The sequence below is a fragment of the Mytilus californianus genome, unplaced genomic scaffold (assembly GCF_021869535.1).
Source record: "Mytilus californianus isolate M0D057914Y unplaced genomic scaffold, xbMytCali1.0.p SCAF_3, whole genome shotgun sequence".
NCBI classification, from domain to species: domain Eukaryota; kingdom Metazoa; phylum Mollusca; class Bivalvia; order Mytilida; family Mytilidae; genus Mytilus; species Mytilus californianus.
In genome coordinates, this window is record NW_026262679.1 from 122,187,719 (window position 1) to 122,215,346 (window position 27,628).

The 27,628-nt window shown below is 32.7% G+C and overlaps 1 protein-coding gene across 1 annotated transcript; it reads left to right on the top strand.

The window, feature by feature from the left end:
* Window positions 1-27,105, top strand: LOC127736052 (regulator of G-protein signaling 9-binding protein-like). The gene is made up of 7 exons (XM_052246551.1): window positions 1-1,073; window positions 17,680-17,846; window positions 18,029-18,159; window positions 18,778-18,916; window positions 21,476-21,573; window positions 23,220-23,281; window positions 26,199-27,105. The coding sequence occupies exons 1-7, from the start codon at window positions 951-953 to the stop codon at window positions 26,316-26,318; spliced, it is 840 nt and encodes a 279-aa protein (XP_052102511.1). The 5' UTR covers window positions 1-950; the 3' UTR covers window positions 26,319-27,105.
* The last annotated feature ends 523 nt before the right edge of the window (window positions 27,106-27,628 follow it).

Below are 27,628 nucleotides of genomic sequence, written 5' to 3' on the forward strand. Positions count from 1 at the left end.
ACAGGTGAAAGCAATTCATAACAGAAAGAAATACTAGAATATTTTTTTAGCGAAAATCGTCTGCTGCAGAGACAGACGACCCTTCCAAATCGATCAGCACCTGAGATAATTACTGCATGCAAGCATTTTTACATGCGCCTGTTGTCTACGGATCATCCATTGATCATTGCAAGATATATATGATGATATAGAATGACAATTTTAATTATGTCGACATGAACTTTAACATGATTTAGTTTTTTGGAATGATTAAACATTCACTAATTCACAAAAGCAACGTCCGATAAAAACGGATAAAAGACAAGTATATTGGAAAACTACTAAAGAGTTTATACTGTTAATCATCCAGTGGCAACAGCAATTAATATTTGAAAACTGTTCTTCCCAAATAATATCGATAACATGCTATTTAAGTAACGCTTTAAACAATGTCTGATAACCGAACAAAACAAAAGGTTCACTTGAATCAGTGATACATATGAGATTCTTTATTTGTAGATCTTTTTATAAAATTGGATATGGATACACAAGTCGATACTGCCTGGGAATTCCTTTGGTAATACAGGTGTTCTGTATACATGATGGAAACAAAGATAAGCCGGTATTTTCAATGTGATATTTGATGGAGATAGATCTTCAGTAAATTTTCTACATTGATTGTTTCACTTGCTTTCAATCAAATATCTCCATTCTGCACTTACAACGCTTACCGATTTACTAAAGTTTGATATATTAGAAGATAAAATGAAATTACACCTTACACTTAAAATTGTTGTATTTTCTTGGGAAAATAATTAGTGATGATATATTAATCTATGAAGTGATAACTTTATATTAGTTCGAACATTGCACGTTTTTGGAAGGAAGTATTTTAAGAACACATAAATCGAACTTCAGATAAATTTGAACATTTATTTATTCGATACCTCTCGTTATGCCCGGGGTAGTGTATGATGAGCTCGCTATCGCGTCTTAACGGCGATTCACCGACAGTCCAGTTAACATCGTTTTCTCAGGTTAAAACAGCGTTGTCAGAGAAGGTCGACTCAACTACAAAACAGGAATGTGCCAAGGTAGGTTAAATGTAATGAGATCTATTTGTATTGAAGAATATCATTTATAGCCAAATTTACATTTTATTTATATTCCAGTAAAAAAAAGCAATCACTTGAAACCAAATCAGTGACTAAAATAGTATCAGAAAACTATTATCAATAAAGTAACCATTGATATCAAACAATAACCTCGTTCACTTATATATCAATTTGATTACAAACTCGTTATGCATATTTATCCGACGGGATTAAACTTTAAACAACTGTAAATATCCAATAAAATCCAGCATTGAAGATAGGGAAAATAGAAAATTTTTGCTAAGTCTTTTTGTTAAATCAGATACTAGAGTAAAGTGGCATTTTATTGAGATGGAGATCCATTCAATTTGTTTGTTTGTCCTTAACAAATTAATTGTCATAAATTTGTAGACAACGACGATAGTCTCCGTCCATTGAGTTTGTTTGTCTGTTCGTGGGTAACCAAAGCCTCCTTTACAGACAACGATGATAGTCTCCGTCCATTAAGTTTGTTTGTCTGTTCGTGGGTAACCAAAGCCTTCTTTACAGACAACGACGATAGTCTCCGTCCATTAAGTTTGTTTGTCTGTTCGTGGGTAACCAAAGCCTCCTTTATAGACAACGATGATAGTCTCCGTCCTTTGAGTTTGTTTGTCTGTTCGTGGGTAACCGAAGCCTCCTTTACAGACAACGATGATAGTCTCCGTCCATTAAGTTTGTTTGTCTGTTCGTGGGAAACAAAGCCTCCTTTACAGACAACGATTATAGTCTCCGTCCTTTGAGTTTGTTTGTCTGTTCGTGGGTAACCAAAGCCTCCTTTACAGACAACGACGATAGTCTCCGTCCATTAAGTGTGTTTGTCTGTTCGTGGGTAACCAAAGCCTCCTTTACAGACAACGACGATAGTCTCCGTCCATTAAGTTTGTTTGTCTGTTCGTGGGTAACCAAAGCCTCCTTTACAGACAACGATGATAGTGTCCGTCCATTAAGTTTGTTTGTCTGTTCGTGGGTAACCAAAGCCTCCTTTACAGACAACGACGATAGTCTCCGTCCATTAAGTTTGTTTGTCTGTTCGTGGGTAACCAAAGCCTCCTTTACAGACAACGATGATAGTCTCCGTCCTTTGAGTTTGTTTGTCTGTTCGTGGGTAACCGAAGCTTCCTTTACAGACAACGATGATAGTCTCCGTCCATTAAGTTTGTTTGTCTGTTCGTGGGTAACCGAAGCCTCCTTTACAGACAACGATTATAGTCACCGTCCTTTGAGTTTGTTTGTCTGTTCGTGGGTAACCAAAGCCTCCTTTACAGACAACGACGATAGTCTCCGTCCATTAAGTGTGTTTGTCTGTTCGTGGGTAACCAAAGCCTCCTTTACAGACAACGACGATAGTCTCCGTCCATTAAGTTTGTTTGTCTGTTCGTGGGTAACCGAAGCCTCCTTTACAGACAACGATTATAGTCTCCGTCCTTTGAGTTTGTTTGTCTGTTCGTGGGTAACCAAAGCCTCCTTTACAGACAACGACGATAGTCTCCGTCCATTAAGTTTGTTTGTCTGTTCGTGGGTAACCGAAGCCTCCTTTACAGACAACGATTATAGTCTCCGTCCTTTGAGTTTGTTTGTCTGTTCGTGGGTAACCGAAGCCTCCTTTACAGACAACGATTATAGTGTCCGTCCATTAAGCTTGTTTGTCTGTTCGTGGGTAACCAAAGCCTCCTTTACAGACAACGACGATAGTCTCCGTCCATTAAGTTTGTTTGTCTGTTCGTGGGTAACCGAAGCCTCCTTTACAGACAACGATGATAGTGTCCGTCCATTAAGTTTGTTTGTCTGTTCGTGGGTAACCAAAGCCTCCTTTACAGACAACGACGATAGTCTCCGTCCATTAAGTTTGTTTGTCTGTTCGTGGGTAACCAAAGCCTCCTTTACAGACAAACAGCTGCAATCAATCGTCAGTAGATGAAATCATGACCCTTATTGATTTTCAAAGACACCAAGGTCATTATCGGGAGACGGATTTATAAAAGTTTTTCCAAACTTGTTTCCGAATCCCATATTTGAATTTCATGTAAGATTGGACTACTTCATTGTAATATTTTTTCATTAATAAATACTGTTTAAACTAAGGATCATTACATTGTCAACCCGATAAGGTTTAACTGACTTAATCTGCTTAATTTTAGCATACACCATGAAAAGAAAGATATATTACAGCCTTTGTGCATATTGGGGGTAAAGACTGCAATTTGATTTCAAGAATTAAAAAACAACCATTCAAATAATATATCGAGTTGGAAATGAAATGCTTCGGTTTACGGTGACAGTTTCGCATATGTCGTCTTACACAAACATATATAAATGAATGTTATAATAGTCAAATTGTTTTATTATCTATATCTATAATACCGCTATTCAGTTTGTCTTTTGTATTGTATAGACGCAGTTAAGATGATGCAATTGTGTAAGAAAAGGCTACAATCTCAACGATTAATTTGAAAGAATAAATATCGAGAGGTCATAAATACTATAGACTGTAAAGAAAAAACTATTAGAACTTGGAAGACATGATTTATAATAACTAACTTATTAAGTCAGTACATACCTAATCATTCTATTTGAAACGACAATCCGTACAGTATTAAACATAACTTAGAAACAATTTTTTTTTAAAACTTTTTGCTTCAATTTAAGTCTTAATTCAGCTACCACAATTATTTTGAATATAAAATTTCGTAAATTCATGATATGATTAAACGGTTTTTATGGTGGATAATGTGCGTTAAAGGTCATTATCATAAATATTGTGCAGTCAATTTTGAGAAGAGACAAGGTGAGAGGATGTAAGTACTTTGCTTTGTTTGATGAGGGTCTGGATTTGATTTACAGAATAGAGAATAATGGACCAATACTACAGAAAAATGGGCAAAAAATAATAAATAGTAGAGAAAAATAAGCTAAAAAAATAAAGGATAGAGAATGATGGGGTTCTAAAAATATAAAGAATAGAGAATGAAAGAAAAAACATATAAAGAATAGAGAATTAAAGGCAAAAAATATAAAGAATTGAGAATAATGACCTAAAAGTTTAAAAAATACTGAAATGAAGGACCCCCCCTCCCCCCCAATCCAGATCATCTTTGATAGGAATTAAACAAACCAATTCGCTTCTCCCCAAAAGTCACAATAAAATTGAAGTTTAAATTTAATAAAAAGAAAAAAAAATAACGTAACAATTGACGTCATAAACATTTCGAAATTACGCATTTGACCAAAAATGGCCGCTTTACGCATAGATTTTGGTCAAAATATATATGAGCAACAACTTTACCCCAAAAGATATTTTACACACATAAACATCTTTGTAAATACAATTTGTAGCAAGCATCTTTTTGGACAAAGTCCTTACTCATATTTAAATATTAATGACAAGATCTCAAAATAAAGCTATTTCGGTTTTGCACTAAATGTGAGCAGTTACGAATACTGGGTAGATTTATAATAATCTTTGATTTCCAAATTCAAGGGAGCAAACAAAAAGGCCTTATCATACATTCACCTTTGAGTTATAACAATGTCTGCTCGTACAAGGGACAACCTGTATATTGCTTAGTGCTCATGGCCGACAACAAGTCAAAGTACAAAAGGGTAAAAATTTTCAAAAGAAAGACAATCTGCTTTTTTTCTATATTGTTTTGCTATCAAAATCTTCCCTAAAGATGATGTACTCCTGTGTTTAATTTTCCTGTGTTATTTAAGTTGGCGTTTTGGTAATAAATGCATTTTGAGAGGTTGAACTTAATAAATAAAAAATAGTCCTTTTAGCAAAATCAAAGTAATTATTAATGAAATGTTTTATTTATCGAATGGAATAGGGCCTACATTTTTTTCTGCTTTGTTGTTGTTAAGGAAGTTCGCTAATCTGTTTTATTATAATAAGCTTTTTAAAAGACTGTAAGGAATTGATAGTATATAAATAATGGATCTAAACAAGCATAAAAGAATTATAGGTCCGTGTCCTTGTTTTTGAATTATAAGCCATTGAAATTTTGACGGGAAATGATTTTCTCTAGACTTTTTCATACATTTAACATTGGCACCTTTTTTTTCTATCAAAAACTAAGAAAAAATAAAAGGATTTGAAGAGATTTTCAAAAACGACTTTTTTATTTGTATGTTATGAAATCATGAAAAGAAGAGTAGGGGTTAGCGGTCAAAATTGTTTATTGCATTACATGGATAAAACCAGAAGATTCCGAATATCTGATAAAAAGTCCAAAACAAAAACCGCGAACATCCTTAAGTGACGATAGCGGCTGTCTGCCAACCTAACCGAATCGTTCGATTATGTTTAAAAGAAGATGACATCAGGGAACACACAACTGATTTTTTTTAGAAAAAAACAGGTTATGATTCTTCAAATGTTAGAGGCTTTTTCAAGAATGACCTTTAAAAAATCCTACTACCTTCATATGCAGTAAATCGTATTTTACGTGGTCGTCTTAGATGTCCGATATACATATAAAGTGTAAATGTCTGAGGGAACCATATCACAAGAATTGATTCTAAGCTAAAAATAGTGGCACTGAATTTCTAATATATAATTGTAATATTTTAGAAAGTCAAGTGATCATTAATGTACATGCTAATATTCCTTATAAACCGTTTGTTTCCTTCAAGTTGGTACATTTCATTGTCGTTAAATCACATAAATACGAGCTCATAAATGCTTAAACTGTCCAAAGGCTATCATAAAAACCGGTGTATGATATTATATGTTAGTAAACAAAGTTCGTTGGCTTACAACCCATACAAAATAATTAGCTTCTGTCTAGATTTAAATAATTGGAACAAAAACTGTAAATTTCTTTACAATGAACAATGCACTTGATAAAATTCTATGAGTTTCCGTTTATTCATGTTTGCATTAAACAGTCTTATCTAACATTTAAATGGGTGCGGTTTATTTATATCACAAGTCTTTCTTTTCTCCTAAACAAAACCAGATGTCATAGATCGTCAAGATGTATGGTAGGAGTTGATTTTACAGCACAGTTTTTGTTAGCGATAAATTTTTTATTAAGTATAATTTAATGCTTCTTCTGTTGTAATTTTAGTAGGTGTAAAAGCGTTGAGCAAAGCAAATGACTAAAAATGTGTGCACGATGAACGCTTTTACTACCCTATAAAGCATTCAATTCTTATGATTACATTTTTATGCTACAACCAATGAAATTTCGAGTTGTAGCAAATGATTCGTTTGTTTTCCTATACATTGTTGTGACGTTGTCATGAGAAGCACGTGCTTTCACGAATGTTGAATGGTATTGAAAAATACAATTTGATATTGGAATGCCTCGCGATTGTTTTCTGTCAATAAAAAGTACGGATTCTTATGAAACATACATATGATGTAATTATTCGACAGTCAAACACTACTAACTAGGCTCACTCCTTTACATGTATGTCGTTAATACGGATATAAACACAAAACAGTCACGGGACTCTTATCATAAATTTTACGGAATAAAGTGTTGTTTAACTGACTTTAATTGACGAGGATCCCTGAGTCTATATCCATGGTTAATATAAAGAAATCTCTCTTTCGTTAGAATTGTTTAATATACTGAAACCATTATAGAATTTATATAAAGAAAATGTTTCTTCTTCAACTACTAATATGAAATATAGATTGTCATACGTTGTGATTAAAACAACGGATGACATAGTTTTATATATTAGGAATGGACATTAAACTGACTACGACGACACATTTGGTGAAACAGGGCGAGTTTAAACTTATGAATGAGTCTTAATATTGGTCAGATCTAACTGTATTTAGTTTTGTATTAGTGAAAAAGTAATTTTCTTCTTATAAAGTGCATGATAGCTCGACCCAGAACATTAATTACTGCCTGCAATAAACGACGTGCTGTCGCAAAGCATATGCTACATTTACAGATGAAATCAAGTATTTCACATACGATGAAATACATCGTTATCTGTTGAATAAATGCAAAAGGAGTGTAAATTATAACCATTAAGTCTTTTTTTTAATAAATGCTTCCTTCATCATGAAAAATATTGATGTAAACATGCGATGGTAGCATTTATTTCGGCAAGATGAAAAAGCTAGTAACCACTATCTTTTCTGAAACAAAAACTACAAATACATTTAAGATAATAACTAATCTATATTCTTCGTTTCATCAAAGATATCCATTCTATATTGCATGCTAAACAGAAGTCATTTTTCAGTATTCCCGAGACGATGCCCGCCATTTGTTTTCCTTCACTGATATTAAATATTTCTGTTGAGAACAGTGATGAATAACAATGGGACTCTTTATTGACAATTGTAGTAAACATATTTTAATTAACGTCGGCGTAAGTTATATATATGAGTAAAGGTTTTTTTTGAAAATATATTTCTCCTGTCAGCTTGCTGACATTTTACTTAAAATCTTGTAGGAAACTGAAATTAAATTTGTCTTTTTTGTTACCATAGTAATATGTAATTTACTTACTTCATTTCAAGTCTGCGGGAAACGTAGAAAGATAATATCAGGTTCACGTGCTAAATTTAGGACAGATCAGTTTGTATTATTGTAATTGTAAGACTACGTAATATTCAGAAAAGAAATTATAGATATAATAACAACTTTCGTAAAACATAGATACCTGGTCATTTACAGACAGATAGTAATACTAGACTATCGTTTCGGAATTCCAATTCCTTCAAGTGCCTCAATATACAGAATGACGACCATATTTATTAGAATTTTATAATCATTATTATAATTATCATTTCTATTATTATTATTATTATCATTAGTAGTATTAATATTATAATGAAGTCATATAAACGATTGAAGTGTACTTTGAGATAACAATTCATAATCTTTATGTTCTCCTTCGCTATGCTTATACGAACATAAAGATTGTCTAAATAATGCGTAAATAAAGCAAAAAGCAATGTGGGATGAGAAATTGCACTGATCAGTTTAATAATAAATTAAGACAATTCTGTACATCATGGTCTCCAAATCTCCGAATAAATGGTAGGAAAAAGAGATAACTCTATTTAATAACATATCATGAATGCAAAATATACGTGTCGATCTGATCAGTGAATTTTTCTCGACAAGAGAAAAGGCGCGAAATCGAAAGATATATATGTATGAAAACCGAATTACCGAGTCTAGGCGCATGCAAATATTTATACGTCAAATTAAGAAATAAATAGAAGAAATAGAGTAATTTTTAAACTTTTGCATATAAGTTTTTTTACATAGCTTTATTTCGCTATTCATTTGATTGGCTTCCTTAAAAACAGAGGCTGATTTGATTACCAAGAGAATATTTTAAATTATTTGCTTGATAAAAAACAATGAAAAGTAAACAATAATGCATCAGCTCTAGATAGAGGAGAGCAGATTGATGTGGTTATCCTTGAATTTTCTGAGGCCTTTGATCGTGTCCAACATAGACGCCAGCTAAACAAACTACATCATTACGGAGTTACAGGACATACACACAAGCGGATTCACTCATTCCTACCAAAACGTACCCAACAAGTCATCGTCGAAGGAGAATCTTCGGAGAAAGTTCCTGTGGTCAGTGGAGTCCCCCCCCCCCCCCCAATATAGTATACAGAACAATATCATCTCTTGCTGGTACTAACATTCTACAAGAAGATCTTCACAAACTTGCATAATGGGAGAAAACCTGGGGCATGGACTTTCACCCACAGAAGTGCATTGTACAAACTACCACCAGATCACGCTCACCAATAAAGCACTCATACACGCTTAAGGGCATACGATACAGTTTTGATCCCATAATGAAATTTTGATGAAAATTTGCATATCGGCTATTTTTTACCTGATTAAATCAAATATGTAATAAAAAATATACCATCATGTGCTACTTTTTGAGTAAATTGAGGTTGAAATATCAGATATTTCCTCAAAATTCGGATTTGTGGACGTTCTTTTCTTTTCGATAGAAATACATAACTTTTTTGTTTTAAAAGATAAACACAAGCTGTTTTTTGTTAAATTAGTTGTAATTTCTGTTTTATATAAATGCTCTATAAATTTGTACATTTCATTTTTACAAATAACTCATATTAATCAAATGATCATGATTGTAGAAAAAAAACGTCATTTTTTTGCTGTATATTTATCAAATTTAAAAGAAATTGCAGTATTGACTTTTTCATGAAAATTGGTAAACATAATCTTCATACGTAATCAAACCAAATGTCATTTTAAAAAAGAGGGGTCCATGAACTCGTTTTCAAGTTAAATCAGATTGAATGATAAAAATCAGTCGAAAACTGCATCTTTTCCCGATAAGTCACAGTTTGACGTCGCGAAAATAACAATGTACGTTAGCAACGTCATTACCTCCCCTGTAACTGTATCGTATGCCCTTAAGGGACAAGTGCCGGAAAGATTAAGAAGTTCCAAATACCTTGGAGTTGACATCAAATCGGACCTGTCCTGGAAACAACACATCAATAGAGTAACCAAGTAAGCAAATGGCATGCAAGGATTTCCAAAACGCAACCTTAGAACATCTAATAGTGAAACAACGAAGACAAACGCCTATGTTGCAATGGTCAGATCCAACTTTTATTACTGCATGTGCAACAGTATGGAACCCCTACCAAAAAGAGCAGGTGAAAAAAGTTGAAATGGTCCAGCGTCGTACAGCCCGTTACGCCATTAATCGCTATAGGAACACCAGTTTTGTGGGTTGCATGTTGGGAGAACTTGACTGGGAATCATTGGAACACAGAAAGGTGAAATTACAACTAACCTTATTTTACAAAGTGGTTAATGATCTTGTGAATATACTCTGCGACAATTCTCTAACACTAATGTCAGCAAGAATAAAATCATCACATACCAAAAAGTTCCGGCAATACTCAACCAATATTAATGGCTTCAAATACATCTTTTTTTCCAAAAACAGTGACCACTTGGAACTCTTTACAAGCAACAGTAGCGGAGGCTCCCTCCTTGGTATCCTTTAAGAGGGAGCTTTCCACACTCTCTTTCTAATCTGTTCAGTCCCCTATTTGCCAAGTAAGTCAAATGATGGACTGGAACTGTGCCGGCGGGGACTATTTCTCTACTACTGCCACGGAAGGCGGTTTGGTTCATGGTAGATGAAATAAGCAAATGGGTACCCCCTTTTCTAAACTAATTTTTCTTAATTATTTCCAATCATACTTATATACTTGATAAATATAAATTTGGTTTTATCTTATAAATTTACTCTTTTGCTTGCGCCCACCGGAAACGTTGAGTATTGGTCATGATTGACAGTTCAACGTACGATGTAGATGTAAAGATATCCTCAGGTATCTGACACATCATTAAAGCGCACACATATTACAACTCACCACTGTTGAGCTGCTGAGCAAATATGAAGTACTTCTATTAGTAGTATTTGAGAAAAAAATGTAACGAAAAATTTTAAGCTCATTTAACATATTGAAAAACTTAAAGTATCGGCGGCAGGAAGTATGTATCTGACAGATCCAAAAATGAGCTCTGATGTTACAACTCATCACTGTCAAGCTTCTGATATCAATATGATATTCGGCTGTTGTCTGCTCTATGGTCGGGTTGTTGTCTCTTTGACACATTCCCCATTTTCATTCTCAATTGTATGAGTCATTCTATCACTTAGGTTTTGAGAAAGGTGTGACGAAAATTCGTAGTGTTGGACAAACTGACAAACTGACGACAGACAGACTAACAAGGTGATTACAATATAGACCCTTTTCACAACGAGATTACCGATATAATGAGATTCAGTCCTTCCTTGGAAGTTGCCCCCACTCCTAGAGTGGAGGTATAATAAGTTTTGGTTGAAGTAAACTGTACTTCTATATGGTGTTGTCCCAGTAGTTTGTCTTCAGCTTTATGATGTTAATTTCTGTAGTTTGTCTACTGCTTCATATATAATGTTTATTCCTGTAGTTTGTTTGCAGCTTTATGATGTTAATTCCGGTAGTTTGTCTTCAGCTTTATGATGTTAATTCCTGAAGTTTGTCTACAGCTTTATAATGTTTATTCCTGTAGTTTGTCTACAGATTTATGATGTTAATTCCTGTAGTTTGTTTATAGCTTTATGGTGTTAGTTCCTGTAGTTTGTTTATAGTTTGGTGATGTTCATTCCTGTAGATTGTTTACAGCATTGTGATTTTAATTCCTTCAGTTTTTCTACAACTTGGTGATGTTAAGCACTGATTTTGACCCCCCACTTGTTGGTTAAATTTTGTTATTGAATATTAAAATTAAAAATAGAAAAGAGAACTTCTAGACTGTAAGATTATAGAAAACGTTTTTTTATTTTATTTTGCCCCCACTTTTTAATTTACTTCTACGCCATTGTTGAGTCCTGCAGTTTGTCTTTAGCTTTATAATGTTAGTTCTAAGATATGTAAACCATTAAGTAACATTTAACAATAGTTTTTAACAAACTCAATATTGAACAATATTTAATCCTTATGCATTTTCCTGGTACATTATTGGAATTTATTGTATGTACATTTTTATATTTCTTATTAATTTCTTTCCTGGTAAAATAGAATTTCAAGTAAACGAATGTATTCATTACAAAATTAATTCTGTAACAAAGTCATTCCTCTTTAATCTGCATTTACGACAAACCTAACTTAACGTCACTATAGGGAAATTAATATTTGCAAATTACTCACGTGTTAAATCCTAGATGAGAAAAAGAACCAAAGCCATTTATCCTTAGTAACCAACATTAGGACTCTTTTATAATTTTATTAGTGCCTACCGCTACAACCTGTCGTGAAGACTCAAATTTATTGGAGACTATCAAAGATCTGTCACCAACAACCCCCCCCCCCCCCCCCTTTTCCTTTTTTTTACCCCCCTTTCTCCACAATAAAACAAACAAACTCTTCAATATAACGAAAGACAACCGCTGACGAGGTTCTTGACTGTGGTCAGGTACTTAAACCTAATCCGTTGTCGCAGAGAAAAAAAAATCAATAAATCACTTCAATGCACAGTTAAGCTCTTCAAGTTAGCTGGGCTAGGTTAGGTAAACAGAATTGTTGATTTGCTTTAATTCACATTATCATATCGTTTTGCGTTTTTCAAAGTTTGTAAGTAAATACGTGTGCTGAGCAAAGAAACCTATCATACGCTTATATTTTGGCGCCACAAATTCTATATAAAAATCATAATTAATTTATTAAATAACTTCCTACTGATGTTCACAAGACATTAGTCGGTCAGATAACAATAGATCTATGCATATTATTTTTTTTATTTGACTTGCATGTTTGTTTTTTAGATAATTGTCACGTATCACATTCATCGTTAATTACACTTATTACTATGATGTATAACAATTTTATTTGTATAATGATATTGTGAGAAAACATAATAGTATTGCCTTGACAAATTTCATATACATTAGTCGGTCAGATAACAGTATGCATATTTACTGCAATATTCTAAGCTGTAACTTTTTTTATTTAAAACCTTTCATTTTTCTGAATTTATAGAAATATCATTTGTACAACCGTAAATAAAAATACCAGAAAATCTCCAAAGTGTTTTTAAGAAATGACATTGTTTTTGACATACAAGAACATCAGCAGTCGTTATAGAATGGTCGCAGTTGAACATTCTTTGTTTTATTCTCTACTGTTTAAATGGTTTTACAATTTTGCTTGTTTTTCTGTTCTCTGTCATAGAGATTGTTGTTCATATAAAGTTGGCTAGGCGAAGCATTGCAAATAATGAATTCAAAATTTATTTCAACGCTGTAATCAATTAATCGTGTTTTTAGTACAAAGTTAATAAAATACAAATAATGCGCACTATGGACAGGAAATCAAAATAAATACATAATTTAGTAATATATTTGTTTGCCGTCTATAATTGTTTTTATTGTAAATAAAGCCGTTGGTTTTCGCGTTTGACATTTTGTCATGTCGGGACCTTTTATATCTTACTATATGCATGGTATGTGTTTTGCTCATTGTAAAAGGCCGTACGGTGACATAAAATTGCATACATTTGGTCTCTGGTGGACAGTTGTCTCATTGGCAATCATACCACAACTCCTTATTGTTATAGTGTGCAGTTAATTTATATATTCATAACCCAATGACTATATTTTTGTTTTGACTACAAAATTGTGATTGATTGGTTGATTAAAATTGAGAATGGAAATGGGGAATGTGTCAAAGAGACAACAACCCGACCATAGAGCAGACAACAGCCGAAGGCCACCAATGGGTCTTCAATGCAGCGAGAAACTCCCGCACCCGGAGTCGTCCTTCAGCTGGCTCCTAAACAAATATGTATACTAGTTCAGTGATAATGGACGTCATACTAAACTCCAAATTATACACAAGAAACTAAAATTAAAAATGATACAAGACTAACAAAGGCAAGAGGCTCCTGACTTGGGACAGGCGCAAAAATGCGGCGGGGTTAAACATGTTTTTTGAGGTCTCAACCCTCCCCCTATACCTCTAGCCAATGTAGAAAAAACAAACGTACAACAGTACGCACAGTAAAACTCGGTTTAAGAGAAATCCGAGTCCGATGTCAGAATAGGAAACAAAAGAAAATAAACAAAATGACAATAATACATAATAACAACAGACTACTAGCAGTTACTGACATGTCAGCTCCAGACCTCAATTAAACTGATTGAAAGATTATGTCTTCATCAGATGAATATCAGGCACAATCCCTCCTGTTAGGGGTTTAGTATTATACCGTCATAAAATATATGAGAAGAACATAACCCGTGTCATGCCAACAACTGGTTTTAGAATAAATATGTTTAATTCCGATGCAAAGACCCTATAAGTGAATCAATATTAAAGCCAAAATATGCAATCTTTAATGACCTGACAACAGTATCGTAACTATATCCCTTCTTAATAAGTCTGTTTAAAGGTTTTGTTAGCTTTTGAGGTGAATACTGACATGTTTGTACTTTGTAAAGAATATTACCATAAAAGATTGGATGTGAAATACCCGAACGTATAAGATGTCTGTCTGTTGAGTTATATTTACGAATGATGTCCTTATACCGATGATAAAATTTAGTAAATGTTTTGACTAGTTTATGATATCGAAAACCCTGGTGTAATAATTTTTCAGTAATATATAAATTTCTCTCGCTAAAATCTAATACGTTGTTACATACACGAATCGTACAAGTTGAGATATATAAACACCATAAGATGGTGACAAGGGAACGTCACCATCTAAAAATGGATAATTAACGATAGGAAATGAAAAATCATCTCTTTTATCATAAATTTTTGTATTAAGCTTCCCGTTAATGATATAGATATCAAGATCGAGGAAAGGACAGTGGTCATTGTTAGTATTAGCTTTATTTAAAGTAAGTTCAACAGGATAAATTTCTTTAGTATACATACTGAAGTTGTCATTATTGAGAGCCAATATGATTGATTGATTAGTTGGTGTTTAACGCCACTTTCAGCACTAATTTGCTATTATATGGCGGTCAGTTTTGATTGGCCAAGGAAGCAGGAGAGATTGGAGAGAATCACCGACCTTGTCCCATTTTTTTTCTGATTCAGTGACATTTTTTTTAATTTCTTGCTCTTCAATCAAAACACTTTGTATGCATAAAGCACTCAAGATAATTTGAAAAGAAGAATAAAGAACATCAAGAATAAATTTCCTAATCTGATTAAATACAGAGATCCCTGTCCAAGCTTTGCTTTCAAGGATCTGACAAAGTTTTGTTCTACTTTCTGTTTTAGAGACCTTTCGGGGTCTTCTGGTTTTGTCGTAATGATACACACCTTCAAAAATTTTGAGGATGAAATTTCATTGGCTGATGTATTAATTACCAGAACAGAAATTAGAACAGAGTGTTGTCAGATCCTTGAAAGCGAAGCTCTTACACATAGTCTGTATTTAATCAGATTTTAAATTTCCAACTACACTAGGAACCATACTTGCAGACTGTTCGAATATCCAATACTTGATATTATTTCATCTTCATCTAACCCGAACATTTAGATTAAGTTATAACCTAATAAATTTCTAACATATAAAAAAAACCTCTAATATAACATTTTCTCTTATCTGTGATAAACTGAAATGTTCTATATAGAAGTCGCTTCTAAATCTTCCTCAGCAATGTTTGGCACGTGTTCCGAAGGATGCTATTGATTAAAAGTTGAACAGGAAATATTCATCTAAATAGTGTTAATGAATAAAATAAGAATAAAATGGTATTATCCTGTACGATATAATCTTAAGGATCAAGGAGAACTAATTAAGCCTTCAAGACTATTGTCGTAAAATAAGTCAATATGATATTGTTGTGCCATTAAGTTTGGTACTTTTATTTATTTTCTGCTGACTGTACGTCATTCGAATCGTCGAAAACAATATTACGATTCGAATCGCCGAAAACAATATTACGTATCAGAGGTTAAATATTTGATTTTGGAACACTTTGATATTTTTATTTACTTTGATCTGAACACCATTTTCCCAGTTCAAGGCCTGTTCAGATTATCTGTTTACTCAAATTGGATTGTTAAAGGGAGGCAAAATAAAGAAAAAAATACCATATGGAAAGGAGTAATGTGTCAGAGAGACAACAATCCTACCAAAGAGCAGAAAAGTCTACAAAAATACAACAACTAAAGACTAAACAACAAGAACCCCAGCAAAAACCGGAGTGATTGCAGGTGCTCCGGAAAGGTAAGAAGATCCTGCTCCACATGTGGCACCCGTCGTGTTGCACATGTATGCATACATGCAGTGATAAGTCTAATTCGGTGATATTACTGTCAAAAAAAAGGACGGGATTATGGTTACGACAATTGGAACATATCCGTCGTTATCTGTGAAACAGATGTTCCATAACGGTCAACCAATTTGTGAAGGCGGTCTTAAAATTTCAAATGTATGACCTCAACTTAAGCACTTGGAACCTTTGATTTAATAGCTTCCTTGTAAGCAGCAAGCCTCTACAAAAGAAATCATGATAGATTAGCAAGCTCTAGAATATCGTATCAACTGGGAGATCTGTGATCGATATGCAGGCGCTTCATACGGAGTATATCTCTCTTGTTACTATTCATTTTCAAAGAGAACGCATGTATGGTAGCATATTATGATACTATACAGATTTCTTAAAACTTGCAAGCTAGTCTTTCTTTTCCGAAATAGTTGATTTGGAGCAAGACTGAAAATAGAATTAAATATATATAACTTTTTCTGCTATTTTAATGTTACAACTTTGCGTCTGGAAAACGTACTTGATGCATTCTTTCCAAATTCTCATACTAATCGAAATTCAAACGTTTGAATTGGTCATCCCATTGAATATCAAAGTAATGAAGTAAAAGATAACGTGGGTACAGTTAGGTCTACTTACAAACTAACGTGGGTACATTTAGGTCTACTTACAAATTGACAGTGAGGATTGGTTGAAAGCAATACTTAACAATAAAAGAAACGATTTATGTTTAATTTGTGAACATTTTATTTCATGCAGCAACATTCCAGCAGCTCCTGCATATTGAGTGTTTTTCCTATATGATTTCCTCAATAGAGGGTTGTTGTTGTCAAGGAAGCTATTGATCCAAATGTTCTCAATACTAAGGTTGACGTTAACTCTTTCAAAGTTTTAAGGATGCATTCATGATATAATTGAAAATTTTGATTGCTCCCGTTTTTTCCAACTTTTTTAATAATGGTTTTGATAAGGTTCGTCGGCCTGTTTTTAAAACTTATATTCAAAGGTTTGATCTTAGATTTTGATATAGTTGATATTTTCATATTATGGAAAATCGGTATTTATGTTAGTCAAGAAAGGTTTTTCTTGCACAAGATCCAGAATTTCCCAGATAAAATTTTCTTGAGAATTCAATTTTGAACAGCGCATTTAACAAAATATTGAATTCTTGTTCTCCCGTACTCTAATTCGCCGACAGCTTTTCAGTCTGCAGTGACCTTAACCTTTAAACTTCTTGTTAGAATTTGGGAAATCGCACAGTGCAAGTACGAAGGGAAAACTTGTGATGGAACAAAAAGTAAATACGTGGAAGGAAGAAAGTATTAACCGATTCTGAAAGAAAATATTTAATACACCAAATCCTTTAACAAATGGTATGAAAAAGTTAAATGAATAAATTGGAACCCATTGAAATTATAAAAAAAAGAACAAATAAACATCGTATCGTCTCACTTATAAAGCACCTGCTTCATGATTCTGTGTTGATTGTTTTTCAAGCACACGATCGGTAAACTTCGGCCCCAAAAACACGAACGTTAATTAGCAGCCAAAGTTTTCGATCATCAATCATCGAATGAAATGCTCTTTGTCGATTATACGTTATTAATTCGTAATAAGTGTAAAAACAACGTGCACAGAGGACTTAGTTCACTAATTATGCAAGCATTGGTTCAATAATTTCCTTAACATTATAATCACCAATTTAACAGTCAGCTATATCTAAAGCAATAATAAGACCAGTATCAACAGTAATAATAATAATAATAATAATAATAATGAAAATTTTCTTTTGTTTTAGTATGTAGCTGAGCTTAATCACTTAACTGCTGTTTACTGTACACATGTTGTGTGTCTAGGAGGATCTCAGGACTCCGATGATTTGAGGGAAGAGTTAAAAAGAATGCGAATACAGGCAATCGAGCTTGCTCGTACCAATCGTTTGAAACTTGTACCAACACTCAGAAAGTGAGTTACTTGATAAAAGTAGATAACTTTACTTTTTTGCATAATGTAACTTTACCTCTACCGAAAAATTTTGGTTACACATGCATCATCTTCAGAAATTTGTTTTATTTCATAAACTCTTTGTGTATTTTCCAGTAAACTTTGTGTGTATTTTATAGAAATCTCTTTGTGTTTTTTTCTAGTAAACTCTTATGTCCAGAGGATGTGAAAGACTTGGAAAAGATATATAATATGTTCTCAGCTTGTCTGGAATATTTTGAAATTCAGCTTGTGAAAACTTTATTTGTTCAACGAGAATTTCCTCTGCACTCAGGTAAAACTAACATTTAGGTTGCTTTCACAGATTTTAATTTACAAAAAAATAAGAATTTATCAGCACTCAAGATAGGCATATGTATTAAAATGAATAAGTTTCTTTTTTATACACATATTAATCGTAGGAAACTGCTTGATAGTTTAGAGGCTAAAGCTTAAAAGACGCTTAAAATCGGACACAATCATCAAATTAAACCTTCTCATAGTTTCTAAATTCTGTGCTTTTCTTTCAAGAAAAGAACAAAACAATTGAAAAAATGACATTGGTTTTCTAATACCCCCTAAAATCGCCGAAGGAAAACAGGTAAAAACAACATAATACGATAATTGAGGTTTTTGTAGCTCGAAATAACAAAATAAAATTGGAATGGACACGGATGCTAGGAAAGAGTGAACATTCCTTCTCAAAATGTTACACCATGATAACTGCAATTCTTCTTATAAATTACATTTGAGCAAAGGAGACAAACGGAACATAATTTCAAACACAAATATTCCGCAATGGTAAGATGACCATGATCTATTCAAACTAACTTCAACGTATCATCGTCAGTAGCAGCATAGGTAATATGGTAAATAAGATAAAATAAAGTCAAAAATAACATTGTATTTTCAGATGTCAAAATACTTATTAACACTGGATGGGCCGAACCTTTTAGTATATGCAAGAAGCACATCGTAACCTTGGAAAGTTTAGATAATACTCAAAGTGAAAAGAAACTAGCCGAAACGGAGGAAATCAAAATATTAGAAAAGTAGGTCGCAATATTACCGTATGATACCTTTTTACGTGTTTCTTGAATAACCTTCATTTGGTTCGTTCGATACCAAATACATAAAACGACATTGATCATCAAAATCTAATAGCCGGAATAGACGGGAACAATATATTAAAATTGAGAATGGAAACGGGGAATGCGTCAAAGAGAAAAAAAACCGATCAAAGAGCAGAAAACAGCCCAAGGCCACCAATGGGTATTCAACACAGCGAGAAAATCCCGCACCGGAGCCTGGCTTCAGCTGGCCCCATAACAATAATGTATACTAGATCAGCGAAAATGGACGTCAACTAAACTCCGAAACATATAAATGAACCAAAAATTAAAAAAAACATACAAGACAAACAAAGGCCAGAGGTTCCTGACCTGGGACAGACGCAAAAATGCGGCGTGGTTAAACATGTTTTGCGAAATCTCAACCCTCCCACTATACCTCTAGCCAATGTGGAATAAACAAACACACAGCAATTCGCACAGTAAAATTCAGTTTAAAAGAAGTCCGAGTGCGGTGTTAGAATAGGTAAAATTATTCACTTATAAATTGGTAACACTTTGCAAGTGTATAATGTTTTTTTTTGTCGATACTGAAACAACCATGAACAATTATTATTATGAAAGGCATTTGATGACATTCCATATTCTGTATTAGTTCATTGTTAACTACGGGACTATGACAATTGCATAAATCAACCAAGAAAGCTCAGATGTATGCGTTTCAAAACTGCAATTTATATTTCATTGATCGTGAGTGCAACACCGTTGGTTCGCGGAGAGCCTTTTTTTTTAATAAGACATAGAACAGAATAATTGCGACTTGAAGTATCTATCGATCAAGTTTATAATATTGTCTTTCCTTTTAGTTCAAAGCTTTTATTTGGAGGACTCTGCAAACAACATATTTTAGCATGTGCAATATTTATTGGATTTTTTGCCTAATTTGAAAGTTTTTATTATATATAAGTATGGTTTTATTGGAAAATCGATCCGTATTCAAGCAAATTAGTTTGAGAACATTTATTGTAATTCGTATGTACTATGTATCGGTCGAACGTAATGTAAAATTTAATGAGTCAAGCAAATGCATTTTGATTTAAACTGAAACTTGGCAAAATAAATTACAAGCATTGTTTATTATAGTGAATTAATATTCAAAAATACAAAAAAATGACAAAGAATGACGAAAAAAACGATAACTTATCGGGTAAAATAACAATTTATTACGTCAAATATATTGATCAGAATATTTAACAAGAAATACAAATTGACTCAAATCAGCAGGTTGTTCCATGAAATAATTAAACTTTATGACAATACTTTTTTTCTGTCAGTTCATTTCTCACAGATTGATTTTATTATCACGCGTGTTGAGAGTTGAAATTTATTGTTCAGAGAATGAAGTATTTAAGACAAAACTTTGAAAGAAAAATGTAATGCGAGGCATGTGGGAATGATATGTAAGACAAAATAGCACATCTATGAATGTGTTGGACTTTTTATATAGGCAGTAATGTTCATATGTTACAGCTGGGACATAGTATATTGACTAGTTATACATATCCAAGGTTAAGATAGGAAACCCAAGAGGTAAACTGAATAGAAATAAGACGTGGGAAATACCAAAGGGAAAATCAAACTTGTTAGTTGTAAAGACACCGACAAAATCATGGGAAAAATCCGAAAAACGTTATAAAGACAAACAACACTCTAAAAAACACAGCTTAAAAAACACAGGAGGGTAAACTGGTCCTACTTCGCATGTGACACATGTAATATTACAATTATTTTAAAAGTATTTATTTCTGTTTTGTGTTCCGTTTCTATACCTTTATATTTGTTGTCCCCAGATATATTTTGTAATTGGCTTCTATCTTTTGCTCTCAATTGTAAGTGATGTCGATTGTCCTTGAAACACGTGTCGTCTGCACGTTCGGTGTGATATGTGTATTTTGGAGCATGTCCGGGATGAATGAAATATAATAAATACATTTTTCTTCCAGTTTAATATTTTTTGAAGGTGTCGCAAAAAATTCATACACAAGCGTTTAAAAAAAAAGCTGTCGCCTACATTTGTAGATATAACTTTTTTTTCTGACTTTCTATTCAATAGTATGTTCCGCAGGAACTTTATAGATATGATGAGTTTGGGTTAAGCAAAGTTTTATTTTATGAACTGTGAATATTAACGCAAATATATCAGTGAATAAATTATAAATTCTTATTGAACCTAAGAAAATATCCAAAAAGAGAGTTGAATGTACAAACAAATTATCGACAGAGGTTTACTCGTAAACAATTGCAAATTTTCAAACTCGTACATGGAAGTTTAAGTTATATTCAATTTATAGAACACAAGAATAGTTTATTAAGATCGATTCCAAATCAACCACACATTTGTAAAATCACACTAAAATGTCTTTCACTACTTTAAAATTATAAATATTCAATAGAAAGTATAGTAATCACAATACCATTACCATGAAACATTTTGCAAGATATACATTCATTCCTAAAAGCAATTCTCTTGAATTTTTTCAGAGATATAAGTGATTTACAAGAACTTCTATACAACATAAATAATCTTATTGCCGTCCAACCTTGGGAAGTAGATCCGGATGTCGGAACTGGTGCGACAGGTAAGTCCTTCAGATGTTTTGTATAATAATCATTTTATGTCTTCCGGTTTCATACATTTTACTTAATATTTTGAGGAGTTAATGAGTAAGTACAATATCAGAAGAGCAAAATAAAACATATTTTGACAATAGCAGTGAGGATTGGTAGAGAACTAAAGTCTTCGGCCAAAAAGTCTACTTTGTCAATTATGAAATTTAAAATTTGTTTTCAGCGACATTCAAGCAGCATATGCAGTCATATAAATATATAAGAAAGTTTGACAACACTTCCATTGAGATCAAACTTTAAGGGCTCGTACCTACATAGAAATTGCTAAAATTAACTGAAATTAACATCATTTCTGGTTTAAAAGATATTGAATTGACTAAAGAAAAAAAAAAAACTTAAAAAAAAATGATTAAGATTTGGAGGTAAAAAGTCTCCCAATTTATTTTTTTTTTGCAAGGAAAATTTTAGTTTCTGTTCATATATACACTAAACTTTCTTTGAGTATATATAGTAACGGTATATATATCCTAGTTGATACAATATTCTAGTTGTTTACATTTTATTAAGAAACTCGTTAATAAAGGGTTGATTCTTACATGGAAGCTGCAGAACGAAAGATTCTTTATAGAAACGTTGACGTCATCTCTATGGTCATAAAGTTTACACACGAAAACATGACTTAGTGACCATCGTGCCGCCTATTCTTCTGAGGCTGATATTTTTCACTGTCCCTTGGAATCTCTTTTTTTATTTGTGAATTTTATCAAATGAAAATAACACTTTATAAATTTTGGTGTGTCCGAAGCGCTATCTTGGTTTTACCTCCATCAGGAACGCTCAAATACAAAAATTTGAAAGCCAGTAATGTATAAATACCGGCCGAACTAATTGACTAAAAAAAGGACTTAAAAAGAATAACCAAAACTATCTAAAGTTAATCTTGATGGAAAGAGTTAAATGTCCAAGAATGGAAGTTTTAAAAATGTGTCATATAATTTGACAACATCGTTTGATTATCATTATATTGAACTAGTTTCTCATTTCGATTTGAACATTTGATAGTTAAGCGTACATCGAAATCTGGAGCTAGTAATAATGATATGAAACGGTATCAAATGATATTCACATTGCTATATTAATCAAATTGAAAATATCTTTTTTTTTTAATTAAACAAAACGGCACCTGAAGAAAAGTAGAAGAATAGAAGATATGTAGAGCGTGCAATTCTAATAACACGTACAAGAACTTTGCGGCTCACATTACTGCACTAGATGTATTCCATGTCCCTCGAAAATAGTTAAGGGATACGAGCCATATATTTATAAATGCATGAATTTTGAGAAGACTTGTGTTCTCGCGCTGTTCAAATTTTAGAGCTCCCTCATCCAACGAGAATCAGAAGTATAGTAGTTCATTAGGGAAAATTACAAAATTAATCTAACTAAAAGAACTGTTACGACAAATGAGTCATAAAGGGGTGAGTTGACATAGCAACTTATCTCTGTTTTGCTATCATGTTTCTGAATTACAAATTGAATATTCGTAACAGTTAAACCAAAACATTTCTAAACAGATTTAACAAAACATGTCTCATATACATACTAATAGTTTACTCCAAACATATTTGCTAAAATTTATAACTTTTCTGTTAAATAGAATGCAGCAACTCTGACAACTCATCAGACAGCTCTTCTATGTCATCATTGAATGTTCAACGAGTAAGTATTGATAATTCAAGTAGTTTACATACAGTAAGTATTGATAATTCGAGTAGTTTACATACAGTAAGTATTGATACTTCGAGTAGTTTACATACAGTAAGTATTGACAATTCGAGTAGTTTACATACTGTAAGTATTGACAATTCGAGTAGTTTACATACAGTAAGTATTGATAATTCGAGTAGTTTACATACAGTAAGTATTGATAATTCGAGTAGTTTACATACAGTAAGTATTGATAATTCGAGTAGTTTACATACAGTAAGTATTGATAATTCGAGTAGTTTACATACAGTAAGTATTGATAATTCGAGTAGTTTACATACAGTAAGTATTGATAATTCGAGTAGTTTACATACAGTAAGTATTGATAATTCGAGTTTACATACAGTAAGTATTGATAATTCCAGTAGTTTACATACAGTAAGTATTGATAATTCCAGTAGTTTACATACAGTAAGTATTGATAATTCCAGTAGTTTACATACAGTAAGTATTGATAATTCGAGTAGTTTACATACAGTAAGTATTGACAATTCGAGTAGTTTACATACTGTAAGTATTGATAATTCGAGTAGTTTACATACTGTAAGTATTGATAATTCGAGTAGTTTACATACAGTAAGTATTGATAATTCGAGTAGTTTACATACAGTAAGTATTGATAATTCGAGTAGTTTACATACAGTAAGTATTGATAATTCGAGTAGTTTACATACAGTAAGTATTGATAATTCAAGTCTCAAATTGTTCTACTCAAAAAGGAATAAAACAAACTTACAATCAACATTTGAATATAATGGACAACTTTCACTTGCATCATTATTCAGACATATTTGACAGATAATTGTGAATATTTTGTAAGGAATGATCCGATTGCTTGAAAAAAGATATGATAAATATATAAAAGGAACTTCTACATAGAACTCACTTTTTAAGTTTTCATAAAAATCATTGATCAGATAGATTATTTTATTCTCTGTTTGAAATGTTTTATTGATTTTTGTTTTCTGTTTAAAAAAAGTGACAAAATCGTATGTAATACCGTCTTAATTATACAGCTTTAATATCAAATAAGTGATAACAAGAATAATCTATATATAACACGTAATACACTGAAGAAGGGTGTCAGTAACGGCAATGGTATGATATGATCTGATTGCTAATGAAACAACTATCCAAATAACAGGGATTAAAGCAACTATAGGTCACCGTACGGCTTGCAACAATAAGCAAAATGTGCACCGTATAGTCAGCTATAAGAGGCCCCGACATGACAAAATCTTAAACATTAGAGAATGAAAATACCAAAGGGATATTGAGACTCATAAGTCGAAGACAAACTGACAACGCCATGACAAAAAGAAAGAAAAAAAAAGAAGAAAAGACAAACAACAGTACACAAAATCACTACATAAAAACTCAAACCCATTAAAAATCGCGGGAAGGGATGATTTATGGTGCTCTGGATCGGTAATCACCTTGCTGCTGTTTCACTAGTGACATGTGTCTTTTTGTTCATTACAAGTACACAGTCGACGACATGTCGCATTCGGTGATGGCACAATCGGGAAAAAGAGGATGTAATTGTGGCTACGTTTTAAGTGGTCATATGTACAGATATATTCCATAATGGTCAACTGAATCATGATGGCGTGCGTAAAATTTTCGAAGGAATTACTCCAACTTTGAAATAACCTTGAGTGCTATTAGATAAAAAAAATCTTCTATCAAGGATATCCTGATAGGAAACGCAATTGGTGATATATACTCCGAATAAAGGCGGTACTAGAATGTAGCTGCTGGGAAATGAAAAGTTCACAACGGGAAAGCTGAAATGATCTCTTTTGTTGTAAAGTTTAGGTCTCAGTCAACCCCTAATTGTCAATTTCTAGATGAAAGTTAAGAATTGAAGCAGATTAAACTGCATCTGTGGTATCTCATTTGCATGTTCGATGGGAAAGCAGCATAGTCCCTAACCTTTCGCTGTGAGATATTTTATCGAGTGTTGTCGACATATCTTGCAATCGTTGTGTGAATATTATATTTTCAGCATTTTGTTTAGATGTTTACATTGTGAATAAAAGGAGATGTTGGGTATATGTCAGTGAGACAGCAAGCTATATTAAATTTGAGGAAAAGTATGTCAACCATTCAATATCACTTACCGACGTCCAACGGCCATCAATTAATATCACTTACAAACGTTCAACAGCCATCCATTAATATCACTTTCCGACGTTCAACAGCCATCCATTAATATCACTTACCGACGTTCGACAGCTATCCATTAATTTCACTTATCAGTATTCACTACCCAGGTATCAACCTGCTCAGCACTTCGTAAAATCCAACATCAGGGCTTTTTTTATTGGCATACTAGGTATTGTTTCTGACCTAAAAACTAAGACTTTGAACCGGACTGATCACTAACGATATATAATGTTTGACCCGACGTTGATAAATTTTACCTGAAACAACACATTCGTTTTCAGGTTTGCTTGTTAAACAAATAAAAACTATTGTTTCAATCATGCAAACAACACAAACCTAATGCAATAAACGATGATCAAATTTTCCTTGTTTAAGATGTTGCAAAATATCAACTGCCCGACTCAATACAAAATCTTTGATCAGTCCGTTCACTGCGCTAACTCACCAAAAAAGCTTTTGAGACAATATGGGCCGCGTCATTTAACTTTAGCTTTTGTAGGTTGGGGAACTATATATAGCATTTCATATCGTGACCTCGGAGCTGATATTGTAAAATATCATTATGCAAAAATCTGATAATCGGTATATGTCCATATTATGATACTGCTAAGTCAAAAAAGCTGCCGATTTTTCAAAACTATGGACTTTTAACTTTTTGTATGATGTTCATGTATAAACCATGATTGTATTTTGCTTTCAGGGTACAAGACAAGGGTATAAAAGGAAAAGATGTGTAATCATAATAACAGTGTCTTGTATTCTTTTGATATCTGTTGTTATAACAACGATAGTATTATTACAAGAATCCCCCTTCAGCTGATGTTAAATGCATATATATCGTGTTTTACATTCAGCGAACAGTTGTTAATGACATACGGAACCACTATTAACAAGAAAAGACGAATTTAATTAAAATTATAGACTTTAGAGTTTAATATTTCTTCAGAAATTCATTATAATCAATTCAGTTTGTCAGACATATCGTCAATATTAATATTTTAGGATAATGTATAGTGTAATTGCAAATTATTCTTGTAATTAATAGTTCGATCATCTTGTTCAATCTCTATCTCATTTAAGATATTGTTTGCATCAATGTCTTAAAAAGTATTTTAAATTATTACATATTTGTTACAAAAACATTGGGTTTTGCATATGTTATAACCGCACAATTGTCCTACTCATATTGCTGCCCGGGGCAAAAAAGTGGTTATTGGTTATTGTGCCCTGGTTCCAAATGACGTGACGTCATTGCGTCCTTAACGACAATAGCGAACAGTGACGGTGTTAGTTTTGAAAATTATGAGAATTATGCTACAATGGCCACTAGTTACAATGTCCAACCAACTATTATCGATTTAGTCCAAGTTATGCCAAATTCTCTCTTTTGTTTATTACCACATTAAAAAATAAGGGGAATGTTACAATAAATGTGTATGCAGTAAATATTAAAAATTAATGGAAAATGTGATAAAATCTTTTTAGATTTTACCTGTTGTGGTTAATTAAGTAGTTATAATTGGACGTTTTTTTCTCTTTTATGTAGAACTTAAATATGCGATAAATAGATTATAACATGTCTTTTTCATATTGGCCCTGATATCATCCCTCGGCTAAAACCTCGGGCTGATATGGGAGTCTCAGGATGATACCAGGGCCAATATGGAAAAGGGCATGTTATAATCTATAATTATTGCATAGCATGATTAGCCTTTATAGGCATATTTTGATTGAATATTCTGTAACTGGACAGCGTATCACGATGAAAAGGAGAAGAAAATGAACGTAAATAAACTATAATACAATAGTATAGAAACCGTATGTCAAATTGTGTTTTTTTTATTTCAAATAAAATAAAGAAGAATTATGGTCTTGCTATTTTAATGTTATCTATGCTATTTTTTGCTCATATATCTTTTCACGTGTTTCGTGTTAAGGAGTTTATTTATGTGTAAACTCGGCTAACTCATTCGCAAACTGAAGTCCGAATGACTAATTTTGTGAGTTAAAGGCCGTTTTTGAAAATTATTGAACTCCGTGTAGATAACCTTTACTTCTAATAATTTCAATAAAATTCACTGAAAATTATGACAATATCAAATATTTCGTGAACACTCAGAGATATTTCGC

Excerpts from the sequence above, each read along its gene's own strand:
- LOC127736052 (XM_052246551.1), top strand. The coding sequence starts at position 951 with ATGATGAGCTCGCTATCGCGTCTTAACGGCGATTCACCGACAGTCCAG. Across the intron at positions 17,847-18,028 it reads CTTGTACCAACACTCAGAAA|TAAACTCTTATGTCCAGAGG; the intron begins GTGAGTTACTTG and ends GTTTTTTTCTAG. Across the intron at positions 21,574-23,219 it reads TGTCGGAACTGGTGCGACAG|AATGCAGCAACTCTGACAAC; the intron begins GTAAGTCCTTCA and ends TCTGTTAAATAG.